The sequence below is a fragment of the Zosterops lateralis genome (genome assembly GCF_965231275.1).
Source record: "Zosterops lateralis genome assembly, chromosome: 32".
Lineage (NCBI taxonomy): Eukaryota > Metazoa > Chordata > Aves > Passeriformes > Zosteropidae > Zosterops > Zosterops lateralis.
Window position 1 is genome coordinate 1,987,245 of NC_139792.1, and position 12,892 is coordinate 2,000,136.

The following is a 12,892-nucleotide window of genomic DNA, read 5'->3' on the forward strand; positions in this document are numbered from 1 at the left end:
CTGAGTGTGGTTGCCCCCCACAGACCAGCACACCTGCCCTTCGGACCGCTTCAAGTGCAAGAACAACCGCTGCATCCCCAACCGCTGGCTCTGTGACGGGGACAACGACTGCGGGAACAACGAGGACGAGTCCAACTCCACCTGCTCAGGTGAGGACCCTGCCTTGTCCTCAGGGAGTTGCAGGAGAGACAGTGCTGAGCGACAGCCTGTGGTTTTGGGGTCTCACATGTGCCTGCACCTTGGCCTTGCACCTGGGCCTTGCAGGAGCCCAGGGGGTTGTTTCCCACCTCCCCTCTGGCAAAACAAGATACTGTGGGCCACTGTACTCTGTTAACACTCCCATCTGTCCCTCCTGGCCAGCCCGGACCTGCTCCCCCAACCAGTTCTCCTGTGCCAGTGGCCGCTGCATCCCCATCTCCTGGACGTGTGACCTGGACGATGACTGCGGGGACCGCTCTGACGAGTCTGCCTCGTGTGGTGAGCTGGGACTGGGAGCACTGGGAGCACTGGGAGCACTGGGAGCACGGAGCACTCCCCGGGGCTGTGAGGGTTGGGGTGCACACACGAGGTGTCCCCCATGCTAACGGTGCCTCTGCCTCCTCCACAGCCTACCCGACCTGCTTCCCCCTGACGCAGTTCACCTGCAACAACGGGCGCTGCATCAACATCAACTGGCGCTGTGACAACGGTGAGGACCCGGCCCTGTGGTGCTCCCGAGGGGATGGCGAGACCCGAGGCGGGGGTGCAGCCTGGCAGGGACCCCATTTTGGCAATTTGGGCCAGTTCTCAGCTGAAGTGTGATGAAGGGCAGAGCCCAGGCCCCAAGGGGAGTGGGCGTGAGCAAAGCTGAGCCCATCCTGCAGCCCCCAGCCCTGTATTTCCCTTGACTGTGCTGGGGCAGGGAGAGCTGCAGGAATAACCTGGCAGGGATTGTTCCAGACCTTGGCATCCTTTGCAAGGTTTCCAAACTCCGCCCTGGTGCTGGAACCAAGTGTGTCATGGCCAGAGCTGCTGGCAGGGCTGAGCCAGGTCCTGCAGCCCCAGGGAAGGCAGGAGAGATCTCCCAGCCAGCTCCCATCTGCCCTTGGATCTTTCCAGGGCCGGGACTGTGACAGAGGGTTTGCCTCAAGGTTGCTTTCCTTTCCCACAAGTTTATATCAGTCTCTGAGCCACTCTGCCCTGTTAGGAATAATTAATCTTCAGAGCAGGTGAGACACTGGTGCCTGGCTGAGCAGAGCTGTGGGTGCAGGACTCTCCCTGGAGTCTTCCTGAGCTCCCTTGGAGCTGGCCCTGCCAAGGGATGGTCCCTTCTCCTGGGATCCCCACCTGTGGCAGCCAAGCTGTGGTGTGGAGCCCCTTGTGCAACCCTGAGCCTCATCAGGTTCCTGGGGCAGGAGCAGCAGCGCCATGAGGCATCCATTCTGGCTGCCCTCCACTCCCTCAGCACCCTCCACTGCTTCTGGTCTCGCCTCCCAGGCTGCCTGGTGCCTCTGTGTGTCCGTGTCTGTGTCCGTGTCCACGTCCTGGTGTCTCTGTGCCACCCGCTGTGCGTGTGCCGTGTTTGTCACCGTGCTGTGTTGTGTTTGTCACCGTGCCCACGCTCCTGTCTGGTGGTTCTGTGTTTCAGAAAAAGATTGTGGGGATGGCTCTGACGAAAAGAACTGTCCAAAGCCTACCGGTTAGTGCATAGATCAACATGCACCAGACCCCCACCTGGCCCCCTGAGCCCCCCAAACCTGCCCCCTTTCTGAGGGCTGTGAGCCCTGGGGGCTGCTGCTCCAGACACTGGCAATGTCCCCTGTGCCTCTGGCAATGCCCCTCATACCTCTGGTGATGCCCTCCTCCTCTCCAGCAATGCCCCCCAGCTCTCCAGCAATGGCCCCCATGTTCCCCAGCAGCAGGAGGGATATTCCAGGTGCCAGGGAGCCACTGTTCCTCCCAGCTCACCAAGCAGAGCCACTTGGGAAGCTCCTCTTGGTGGGAGCCTGGAGAAGTCAAGGGTTTCAGGTGCAGGAGCTGAGCTGCTGGCGAGGCCATGTGGCAGCTGGCAGTGCCATAATCCCCATCAGTGCCATGATCCCCATCAGTGCCATCGTCCCCATCAGTGCCACTGTCCCTATCAGTGCCATCATCTTCATCAGTGCCATTGTCTCCATCAGTGCTGTTGTCCCTGTCAGTGTAGTCCCTACAGTGCCATGATCCCCATCAGTGCCATCTTCCCCATCAGTGCCATCATCTTCATCAGTGCCATCATCTTCATCAGTGCCATCATCCCTATCAGTGCCATTGTCTCCATCAGTGCCATTGTCCCTATTAGTGCCATCATTCCCATCAGTGCCATCGTCCCCATCAGTGCTGTCTTCCCCATCGGTGCCGTTGTCCCCATCAGTACCACTGTCTCCATCAGTTGTCCCTGTCAGTGCCATGATCCCCATCAGTGCCATTGTCCCCATCAGTACCACTGTCCCCATCAGTGCCATCATCCCCATCGCTCCCATTGTCTCCGTCAGTGCTGTTGTCCCTGTCAGTGTCATCCCTACTAGTGCCATCATCCCCATCAGTGTCACTGTCCCCATAGTGCCACTGTCCCTATCAGTCTCATCATACCCATCAGTGCCAGTATCCTTGTGCCCATCCTGAAGCACCAGGAAGGAAATTGCCTTGACCAGTCTCAGGTGAGGCATCCACAGTGGAGCCCTGTGGTGATCCCCAGACCAGGCCCCCTGTGCCAGGCAGGCAGAGGGGCTGCATTGCCAGTGTCCAGGTACCCTCAAACCAAACCTCCCCCTACCCACAGCAGGCATGGGGGTTTCCTCCAGGCAATCTGACCCCCCTCAATTGGCTGCCCCATCCCCTCTCCCCATGGGTGCACCCCCAAAGGAGCGCCCATCCCTCAGCCCCACTCCCCCCGGAGTGGAGCCCCCTGTGGCGCTGGACGCCCAGGGCCCCCCAGGTTCATGGCTGATCTATGCAGTTTCTGTGTTTCATTTTCTCTGTGTGCTGCTGGTGCTGTGGGGTGGGAGGGCTGGGGGTCTCCAGCCCATGGCGGGGGTCCTGCCACCAGCTCTGAGGGGCTGCTGTCACCCCACGTCCCGTCTGTTGGCGTGGTCAGTGCAGTCCCTGTTGTTCCCCGCTTCCCCCGGCGAGGGGTCTCTGCTGTCCTCCCTCCTGCCAGCCCCCTCCTGGCTGGGCACCTGCTGACCCCCTGCCCGCCCCCTTCCCTCTCCAGACAATGACTGCGGGGACAACAGTGACGAGGCTGGCTGCAGCCACTCCTGTTCCAGCAATCAGTTCAAGTGCAACAGCGGGCGCTGCATCCCCGTGCACTGGACCTGTGACGGGGACAATGACTGCGGCGACTACAGCGATGAGACCCACGCCAACTGCACCAACCAGGGTGAGCCTCAGCATGCAGGAGGGACCCCCAACCACAGGCATTACCCAAAGAGCCAAATCCTACCCCAGGCAGAGCCATCCTGGTTCTAGGCAGGGAATTCTGCAGCCTTCACTGCCCACATTCAATGCCCAGATCCCCTTTCTGTGCCTCTGGGTGCCTCCAGCTATTTCCCTGCTGGATGAGTGCCTTGTCCCCACCCAATCCCGGAGCCCCCCAGCTCCATGGGGTGCAGGCAGTGAGCAGTGCCCTCCCCACAGCCACACGCCCGCCCGGGGGCTGCCACACGGACGAGTTCCAGTGCCGGCTGGACGGGCTGTGCATCCCCATGCGCTGGCGCTGTGACGGTGACACCGACTGCATGGACTCCAGTGATGAGAAGATCTGCGAGGGGGTCACCCACGTCTGCGACCCCAACGTCAAATTTGGCTGCAAGGACTCAGGTGAGAGCAGGGGGCAGGGGACTGATCCCACCTGGGGGTGCTGGACTGTCCTCGGTGCCGGGAAAATGGGGAAACACAAGCAGCCAACCCGTGAACCATGATCCTGATGGATGGTGTCATCCTCAGATCCTTTGTCCTCTTCTCTCAGGAAGGGGCTGGGACACACTTTGGTGCACTGGGGACAAGGGTGGAGGGACACCAGTTCTGGGGCTGACCCTCTGAGCCCCCAGTGCCCCCATGTGCCTCCTCCAGGCCCTCTCTGGCCTGTCCCATCTGGGCCAGCTGTGGTCCAACTTTTGGGGAGCCCTGAACTACTCAAACACCCCTATACCCCCTGTGCATGGGATAACATCTGGAAATGCCTGGAATAACGTCCTTTTTGGTTTCTGCTCCGCTCCCTTCCCACCCCCTCCCCGTCAGCCCGGTGCATCAGCAAGGCGTGGGTCTGTGACGGGGACAGCGACTGCGAGGACAACTCTGACGAGGAGAACTGCGAGTCCCTGGTGTGCAAACCCCCCTCGCACACCTGTGCCAACAACACCTCCATCTGCCTGCCCCCCGAGAAGCTCTGTGACGGCTCTGATGACTGTGGGGATGGCTCCGATGAGGGCGAGCTCTGCGGTGAGCATGGGGCCGGGCGTGGGGACACGGAGTGACCCAGGAGTGGGACAAGGAGGTGACAATCATGTCCTGTCCCCACAGACCAGTGTTCCCTCAACAACGGCGGCTGCAGCCACAACTGCACAGTGGCCCCTGGCGAGGGCATCGTGTGCTCCTGTCCCCTGGGCATGGAGCTGGGTGCTGACAACAAGACCTGCCAGATCCAGAGCTACTGTGCCAAGCACCTCAAGTGCAGCCAGAAGTGCGAGCAGGACAAGTACAATGTCAAGTGCTCCTGCTACGAGGGCTGGATGCTGGAGGCTGATGGAGAGAGCTGCCGTAGCCTGGGTGTGTTTTGGGGGGCACCAGGGACTGGCAGCAGCCCCCCAGCTGCCTCAGAGGGGGTTTGTCCTCTCGTGGAGCTGAGGGTTGTGCTGATGGACATGGCTGGGTGCTGGTGGGATCTGTGTGCTGACAGTGTAGCTGTGGCTGGGTGCACTGTCCCCTGCCTTCTCCCTGCCCCTCTGACTCTGCCCTGCTTCCCCCAGACCCCTTCAAGCCATTCATCATCTTCTCCAACCGCCATGAGATCCGACGCATCGACCTGCACCGAGGGGACTACAGCGTCCTGGTGCCTGGGCTGCGCAACACCATCGCCCTGGACTTCCACCTCAACCAGAGCTCCCTGTACTGGACTGATGTGGTGGAGGACAAGATCTACAGGGGAAAGCTGCTGGAGAACGGGGGTGCGGAGCCTGTTGGTGGGGGGGCTGGTTGGAGGGAAAGCAGGGGTGCAGGTCTGGGGTCAGTGATTGCGTGGCACCCCACGGTGATGCGGCAGCTGAAGCCCACAGCCCTGACAGTGATCCTGTTCTCTTCTCATTATGCAGTAGTTAATTAGCATTCCCAGCGCTTCCCTGCTGGTAATTGCAGCCCAGCAGCTGGGCACAGAGAGGACACCCTTCCCATTAGTGCTGCTCCCGCAGGAACCCAGTGCCAGGACTAGGGATGGGGGGGCTTTGGGGGCCTGGGCCATGGATAGGGGCTGAGCCCTTTGTGGTCTGAACATGGATGTGTGCTGAGCCCATTGGGGTCTGGGCTACAGATGGGGGCTGAGCCCTTTGGGATCTGGACTGTGGATGGATGCTGAGCTCTTTGGGGTTTGAACCATGGACAGGGGTGGTTCAGGCCCTGTTTCAGGCCCAGTCCCCCCACAATCAACCCCAGCTGAGCTGGATGGAGCTGTTGAGGATACACGGGTGGTGGTGCTGGGTGGGCTGGAGATGGGGGACCAGCCTGACCCCTCACCTTGTGCTCCACAGCTCTGACCAGCTTCGAGGTGGTGATACAGTACGGCCTGGCCACCCCTGAGGGACTGGCTGTGGACTGGATCGCTGGCAACATCTACTGGGTGGAGAGCAACCTGGACCAGATCGAGGTGGCCAAGCTGGATGGCACCATGAGGACCACGCTGCTGGCCGGGGACATCGAGCACCCCCGCGCCATCGCCCTGGACCCTCGCTATGGGTGAGGCACAGGGGACAGCACTCATGGGGACATGCTGGCACCTGTGGGATCTTGTGGGGGGACGAGGCCTTGTGGGGGCTCCTGTCCTTGCTCACAGTCCCTCCTGGCAGGATCCTGTTCTGGACGGACTGGGACGCCAGCCTGCCCCGCATCGAGGCCGCCTCCATGAGCGGCGAGGGCCGACGCACCATCCACAAGGAGACGGGCTCGGGGGGATGGCCCAACGGGCTCACTGTCGACTACCTGGAGAAGAGGATCCTCTGGATCGATGCCAGGTAGGGCCAGGACACCTCTCCCTGTGTCTCCCTCTCTGTCCCTCCCAGTCTGGATTTTCCCCTCGCTACAGTGTTGTGCTGGGCTGGCAATGAATAAACAGCCTTCGCACTGTGGGGTTTGTTTGTGTCTCCAACATGTGTCAGCTCTTGCTCTGGGTTTTCTCCTCTGCTGTCCTATAGCTGCTTAGACTCTGCTGGTTGTTGCTGTTGGGTTAAAGACCCTGTGGTGCCCCCTCCCCATTTCCCTGCCCACCTCCCTCACCCTCATCTCCCCCTGGCACAGGTCGGACGCCATCTACTCAGCCCTGTATGATGGGACGGGGCACATTGAGGTGCTGCGGGGCCACGAGTACCTGTCCCACCCCTTTGCTGTCACCCTGTACGGTGGAGAGGTGTACTGGACCGACTGGCGCACCAACACCTTGGCCAAGGCCAACAAGTGGACGGGGCACAACGTGACCGTGGTGCAGAGGACCAACACTCAGCCCTTTGACCTGCAGGTGTATCACCCCTCCCGGCAGCCCCTGGGTGAGGCTGGGGGAGTGCAGGTGGGAGGACGGGGTGGAGGGCCCACGGAGGGTGGCACTGGCATTTGATCTACGCCCACACCCACTTGGAACAGCAGGTGGTTGCTGTTCTCATCCCTGTGGCTGCCCCTTTTCCCCATCAGGTGATGAGGGTGATGCTTGATGGGGCAGGCAGGGTCTGGGGGGGCTGCAGCTCTTGGGGCCTCCTGGGTGGGTGTCCCCAAGGGCTGGGGTGTCGCTGAGTCCTGTCCCCTTTGCAGCTCCTAATCCCTGCGAAGCCAACGGGGGCAAAGGGCCGTGTTCCCACTTGTGCCTCATCAACTACAACCGCACCTTGTCCTGTGCCTGCCCGCACCTCATGAAACTGGACAAAGACAACACCACCTGCTATGGTAGGGGTCTGCCTGGGGAGCTGGGGGGATGAGCAGGTGCTCCAGAGCTGAGATCCCACCGCTGCCCTTCTTCTTCTTCTCCCAGAGTTTAAGAAGTTCCTGCTGTACGCGCGGCAGATGGAGATCCGGGGCGTGGACATCGACAACCCCTACTACAACTACATCATCTCCTTCACCGTGCCCGACATCGACAACGTCACCGTGGTGGACTACGACGCTTTGGAGCAGCGCATTTACTGGTCAGATGTCCGCACCCAGACCATCAAGAGAGCCTTCATCAACGGCACCGGCGTGGAGACCGTTGTCTCTGCAGGTTGGTGTGGGGACCATCTCTCCCACAACTGGGACCCCCAGCCCTCCAGAGCCTTCAGCTCCCTGAGATCAGCCCTTCCTCTTTATCTGAGCATTATCCCAGCCCTGTCCTCATGGCTCCCATCTCCGTTCCCTTGCAGACCTGCCCAACGCTCACGGCCTCTCCGTGGATTGGGTTTCCAGAAACCTCTTCTGGACCAGCTATGACGCCAACAAGAAGCAGATCAACGTGGCCAGGCTGGATGGCTCCTTCAAGAACGCTGTGATCCAAGGGCTGGACAAGCCCCACTGCCTGGTGGTGCATCCGCTACGGGGGTGAGTCTGGTGGGACGTGGTGCTGACGGGAAGAAGGTGTATGTGCAGGCACAGGTGTGTGGGGGAGAGAACAGGGGCTGTCCCTGTGTGTCAGTGTGAGATGGGCAGTGTGCTCTGTGTGCTGAGGGGAGTGAGCTGTGATAAATGTGCACCCACCAGTATGTGCCAATCCAGGTGTGCACGGGGCTTTGGCAACCCCCAAGCCCCTTCCTGGGGGTGGGACAAGGGGCTGTGGGGCTGCCCAGGTTTTGCCACAAGCAGATGAGGGGCTCTGCAAGGCTGGGAGGGTGCAGGGGGCTGCTGGCACCATGGCCCCTCACCTACTGTCCCCTCACTTTGCAGGAAGCTGTACTGGACAGACGGGGACAATATCAGTGTGGCCAACATGGACGGCAGCAACCGCACACTCCTCTTCACCAACCAGAAGGGACCTGTTGGTATGGACCCCTCCATGGCCCCCATGATCCCTCACCTTGCCTTGCTGTCCTGCAGAACCTCAAGTCCCCACTCTGGCTCCTTGTGGGGGTGGCAGCTGTCCTGTGCTGGGTCACCATGACCTTACCTACCCACTCTCGCCATCCCATCCCATCCCATCCCATCCCATCCCATCCCATCCCATCCCATCCCACCTCCCGCTCTGTGACGGTCCCTGCGTGTCACCAGCGTGGTGACATTCCCATCCTTTCCAGGCCTGGCCATCGACTACCCGGAGAGCAAACTGTACTGGATCAGCTCTGGCAACGGCACCATCAACAGGTGTGACCTGGATGGCAGCAACCTGGAGGTGATCGAGTCTGTGCGGAGCCAGCTGAGCAAGGCCACCGCCCTGGCCATCATGGGTGAGGGCTGCCAAAGGGGGACACCTGTCCCTGTCTCTTGGCCCTTCCCAAACTCTTCTGCCCACCTCAGCTGGGGCAGGAGGGGATGGGGAACGCTGCCACATGCTTCTACCTTCTTCTCTCTCACAGGGGACAAGCTGTGGTGGGCTGACCAGGCCTCTGAGAGGATGGGCACCTGCAACAAGAAAGACGGGACGGAGGTGACGGTGCTGCGCAACAGCACCACGTTGGTGATGCACATGAAGGTGTACGATGAGAGCATCCAGCAAGGTCAGTGTGGGGTCCTGGGGCAGACACCCTGTAGGGCTGGGCTTGACCCCTCTGTGGTGGCCAGGTGGCTCCATCCCTGACAGCTGACCCAAGCCTGGCTCTTTGCCCTCATGCCAAGTCTGTGCTGGCTGGTGCAGGCCACTCACATCTCATGTAGGTGCTGCCCCCAAGCCTGAGCCCTGGTGGGTACACCCTAGCCCCGTGTAACCCCTCACCCCCTTTTCTCTGCCACAGGTGGGACCAACCCCTGCAGCCAAAACAACGGGGACTGCTCTCAGCTGTGCCTCCCCACCTCGGAAACTTCCCGCTCCTGCATGTGCACTGCGGGCTACAGCCTCAAGAGTGGCCAACAGTCCTGTGAAGGTGTGTGCTTGTCCCTGTCCCCTCCCTGAACCACCCCTCAGCACAGCGAGACCCTGTGGCCACCCTCGCCATGCCCATGGTCACCCCAGCTGGTGACCCCTCACTCTGGCTGCACATTGCTCTGTGTCCCACATCACTGCAGGGGAATGCTGGTGACCAGAGGGACACTGAGGGGCTTGGAGGGGTTGTGGGCTCAGGTGGCAGCATGCATGGGCTGTCCCTGATGAATATGGGGACACTGCCCACCCACTGAGGGTGTCACTGGAGGAGGGGAGTGGGACAGCACAGTGGGACCCCTCCAGGGAGAAGTGGGACCCTTGCTGTGGGCAGTGGGTTTGGCTCACTGGGAGCAGGGCCAGGCAGAGCCCTCGCTCTGCAGATCCCCCATCCCCACCGTGTTTGCCGCCATCCCCCCGGGCACTGCCAGGGCCTCTCAAAGGCTGTTTGTGTGCAAAGTGTTCCGGGTGCTTTTGGGGGGGGTTGGCAGAGCTCTGCACCATCTGGGTCAGGACAGGGGCTGAATAACAAGTGCTGCCCTGACCCAGATGCGCCGTGGAGCCTTTGCCAGCACGGGGTGGGGGTGGTGGGTGGTGAGAGGGGGCTTTGCTTGTGCCCCCCTGGAGAAGGGCAGGATTCTGGAACAGGCTGTGCCAGGGGTTGCAGCCCCCAGGGAGGTCTGTGCTGGCCCTACAGAACCCTGCCAAGGCCATGCTCCTCCCCTGTCACAGTTTTCCATGGTGGAGGGACAGCCTGTGGGTTTTGGGATGTGTCTGACTGTCCCTGCACCTGTGTCACAGGTGTTGGCTCCTTCCTCCTGTACTCGGTGCACGAGGGGATCCGGGGCATTCCCCTGGACCCCAATGACAAGTCAGATGCTCTCGTGCCGGTGTCGGGGACCTCCCTGGCTGTGGGAATCGACTTCCATGCAGGTGATGCGGGGCTGGGAGCAGGATGGGGGGGCTTGGAACAGGACAGGGGACAGGGAGTGTGAGGGGACCATCACCAGACCCCCCTTTGGCAGCGCTTTGCCCTTGAATGCCCCCTCAGCAGCGCTGGGGGAGGGAGGATTTTGGGACCCTGGGGTGCTGGTTTTTACCATTCTGGAGTGACCAGAGGTGGTCACTGACTCCTGCCTCTTTGTCCCTCGCAGAGAACGACACGATTTACTGGGTGGACATGGGCCTGAGCACCATCAGTCGAGCCAAGAGGGACCAGACGTGGCGTGAGGACGTGGTGACCAACGGCATTGGCCGTGTGGAGGGCATCGCCGTGGACTGGATTGCTGGTGGGATGGGGCTCTGAGGCTGAGGGCAGCAGGGGCAGTGGGTCTTGTGTGGGGGTTCACTGTCCCCTCTTGCAGGAAACATCTACTGGACGGACCAGGGTTTTGATGTCATCGAGGTGGCCAGGCTGAACGGGTCCTTCCGCTACGTGGTCATCTCGCAGGGGCTGGACAAGCCACGGGCCATCACGGTCCATCCAGAGAAAGGGTGAGGCACTGCCCCAGAGAGGGCCATCACCTGCGGGGTGGGCACAGGGTGAGACCCCCACACCTCCTGGCAGAGCTGTGTGTGTGCACACAGCAGGGAAGGACTCGCAGGTCTCCTGCCACACCAAGGAGTCCAAACCCTGGGTTTAATTCTCCTTTCACTGATGGGCTGAACTCCCTGGGAGTCCCTTGGGACCTGGTGGGTGCCAGCACCTCAGAAAATCCACATGGAGCCTCCTCAGACTGGCTCCAGCTGTGGAGCCCCAGGGAATTTAGAGGTGTTGGATCTGGGGAGGGATGGAGATGCAGGGGATGTGATGCTGTAAGAGGGCAGGGTCTGGACAGAGGCCCCAGTGTCGGGGGATGAATGGGATGGTGTTTGTCCTTCACTCAAATGGCCAATGCTGCTCCCGGTGACCAAGAGGTGACATCCCTGCTGTCCCCTCAGGTACCTGTTCTGGACGGAGTGGGGGCAATACCCCCGCATCGAGCGCTCACGCCTGGACGGCACCGAGCGGATGGTGCTGGTCAACGTCAGCATCAGTTGGCCCAACGGGATTTCTGTGGACTACGAGGTACAGTTGGCATCTGGGAGGGTGATACCAATCCCAAAGGTCCCTGTGGCCATGTCCTGCTCATGGGGACATGGTTGTGCAATCTCCTTGGGGCTCCAGAGTCTCAGGAGGGTTGTCCAGGGTGGTCAGAACCTCAGCACATCCTGCTAGAGGTGCAGAGGGCAGTGCTGCCCTCACACCAACTGGGATGTTCTCTCACCCCCACAGGATGGGAAGTTGTACTGGTGTGATGCCCGGACAGACAAGATTGAACGGATTGACCTGGAGACGGGCGAGAACCGTGAGGTTGTCCTGTCCAGCAACAACATGGACATGTTCTCCGTGTCAGTCTTCGAGGAATACATTTACTGGAGCGATAGGTGCGGTGCCAAGGGGGCTGGGGACTGTGTGGAGGGTGGGAAGAGTGGGTGGGTGCTATGGCAAGGTGGGGAAGGGTCCTGTGCTGGTCACTCAGTGACTCTGTCCTCCTTCAGGACTCACGCCAACGGCTCCATCAAAAGAGGCAACAAGGACAACGCCACTGAGTCTGTGTCCCTGCGGACGGGGATCGGCGTGCAGCTCAAGGACATCAAAGTCTTCAACCGGGCCCGGCAGAAGGGTAGGTCTGAGCATGGGGGGCAGCTCCTTGTGTGGGGAACAGGGATGGAAACAAATAGATCACTCTTTCCCCATCGGAGCCGTGTTGTGCCGTGGTTGGAGCCTGTTCTTTCCTCTGGGAGTGCTGAGCGCTGAAAGTGGCCAAGTGGGTGCATCCTGCCCAGTCCTTCACCCAATCCCCCTGTCCCCCCACCAGGCACCAACATCTGTGCCCAGAACAACGGGGGCTGCCAGCAGCTGTGCCTGTTCCGCGGCGGCGGGCAGAGGACGTGCGCCTGCGCCCACGGGATGCTGTCTGAGGACGGCGTGAGCTGCCGCGACTACGACGGGTACCTGCTCTACTCGGAGCGCACCATCCTCAAGAGCATCCACCTCTCGGATGAAAACAACCTCAACGCGCCCATCAAGCCCTTCGAGGACGCGGAGCACATGAAGAATGTCATCGCCCTGGCCTTTGATTATCGCTACGGCTCCAAGGGCAGCAACCGCATCTTCTACAGCGACATCCACTTTGGCAACATACAGCAGATCAATGATGATGGCACGGGGCGCAAGACCATCGTGGAGAGTGAGTGGCTTGGGGTTCTCCTGCCTGTGCCTGTCCTCAGACCTGTCTCTCTCTCACCCACCTCCCCCTGAACTCCCTCTGTTCTTGCCCAAGGGGTTTTGGTGGTTTTGGAAGTGTTTTGGGGGGGCAGTGGGTATAGGTTGAGCTGTGAGGTTTCTGAGGAGCCTGTGGAAGTGGACACAGGCACTTGGAAGCAGCCTGCAGAGCTCGTTCTGGCACGGAGAGCATGTCACGAGGCTTTGGGCTCTAAAACCAGGCATTGCAGCAAAGTTGAGGTTGGCTCTGTGCTCATACTCACCTCCCGAGGCAGCGCCCTAAGCCCTGACCCTCAGGGTGCCCAGCCCTGGCCTCACCTCCAGACCTCACCTTGCACTTGGTTGGGTTTATTGGCACCTGCAGCGGCTTC

General features: G+C 60.9%; 1 protein-coding gene across 1 annotated transcript in view; it reads left to right on the plus strand.

Moving 5' to 3' along the window:
- Positions 1 to 12,892, plus strand: part of LRP1 (LDL receptor related protein 1) — a gene marked incomplete at its 5' end in the record, with an annotated part of 79,940 nt that overhangs the window by 42,083 nt on the left and 24,965 nt on the right. The window contains 25 exons of the mRNA XM_083880994.1: positions 24 to 149; positions 361 to 477; positions 608 to 688; positions 3,230 to 3,397; positions 3,655 to 3,837; positions 4,258 to 4,458; positions 4,540 to 4,785; positions 4,986 to 5,183; positions 5,760 to 5,964; positions 6,075 to 6,239; positions 6,523 to 6,767; positions 7,027 to 7,158; positions 7,244 to 7,471; positions 7,611 to 7,785; positions 8,128 to 8,222; positions 8,475 to 8,624; positions 8,754 to 8,894; positions 9,129 to 9,257; positions 10,055 to 10,186; positions 10,408 to 10,542; positions 10,618 to 10,747; positions 11,195 to 11,321; positions 11,529 to 11,680; positions 11,795 to 11,919; positions 12,115 to 12,486. Coding sequence (XP_083737120.1) covers positions 24 to 149; positions 361 to 477; positions 608 to 688; positions 3,230 to 3,397; positions 3,655 to 3,837; positions 4,258 to 4,458; positions 4,540 to 4,785; positions 4,986 to 5,183; positions 5,760 to 5,964; positions 6,075 to 6,239; positions 6,523 to 6,767; positions 7,027 to 7,158; positions 7,244 to 7,471; positions 7,611 to 7,785; positions 8,128 to 8,222; positions 8,475 to 8,624; positions 8,754 to 8,894; positions 9,129 to 9,257; positions 10,055 to 10,186; positions 10,408 to 10,542; positions 10,618 to 10,747; positions 11,195 to 11,321; positions 11,529 to 11,680; positions 11,795 to 11,919; positions 12,115 to 12,486 — 4,158 coding nt within the window. The remainder of the gene's footprint in view (positions 1 to 23; positions 150 to 360; positions 478 to 607; positions 689 to 3,229; positions 3,398 to 3,654; positions 3,838 to 4,257; positions 4,459 to 4,539; positions 4,786 to 4,985; positions 5,184 to 5,759; positions 5,965 to 6,074; positions 6,240 to 6,522; positions 6,768 to 7,026; positions 7,159 to 7,243; positions 7,472 to 7,610; positions 7,786 to 8,127; positions 8,223 to 8,474; positions 8,625 to 8,753; positions 8,895 to 9,128; positions 9,258 to 10,054; positions 10,187 to 10,407; positions 10,543 to 10,617; positions 10,748 to 11,194; positions 11,322 to 11,528; positions 11,681 to 11,794; positions 11,920 to 12,114; positions 12,487 to 12,892) is intronic.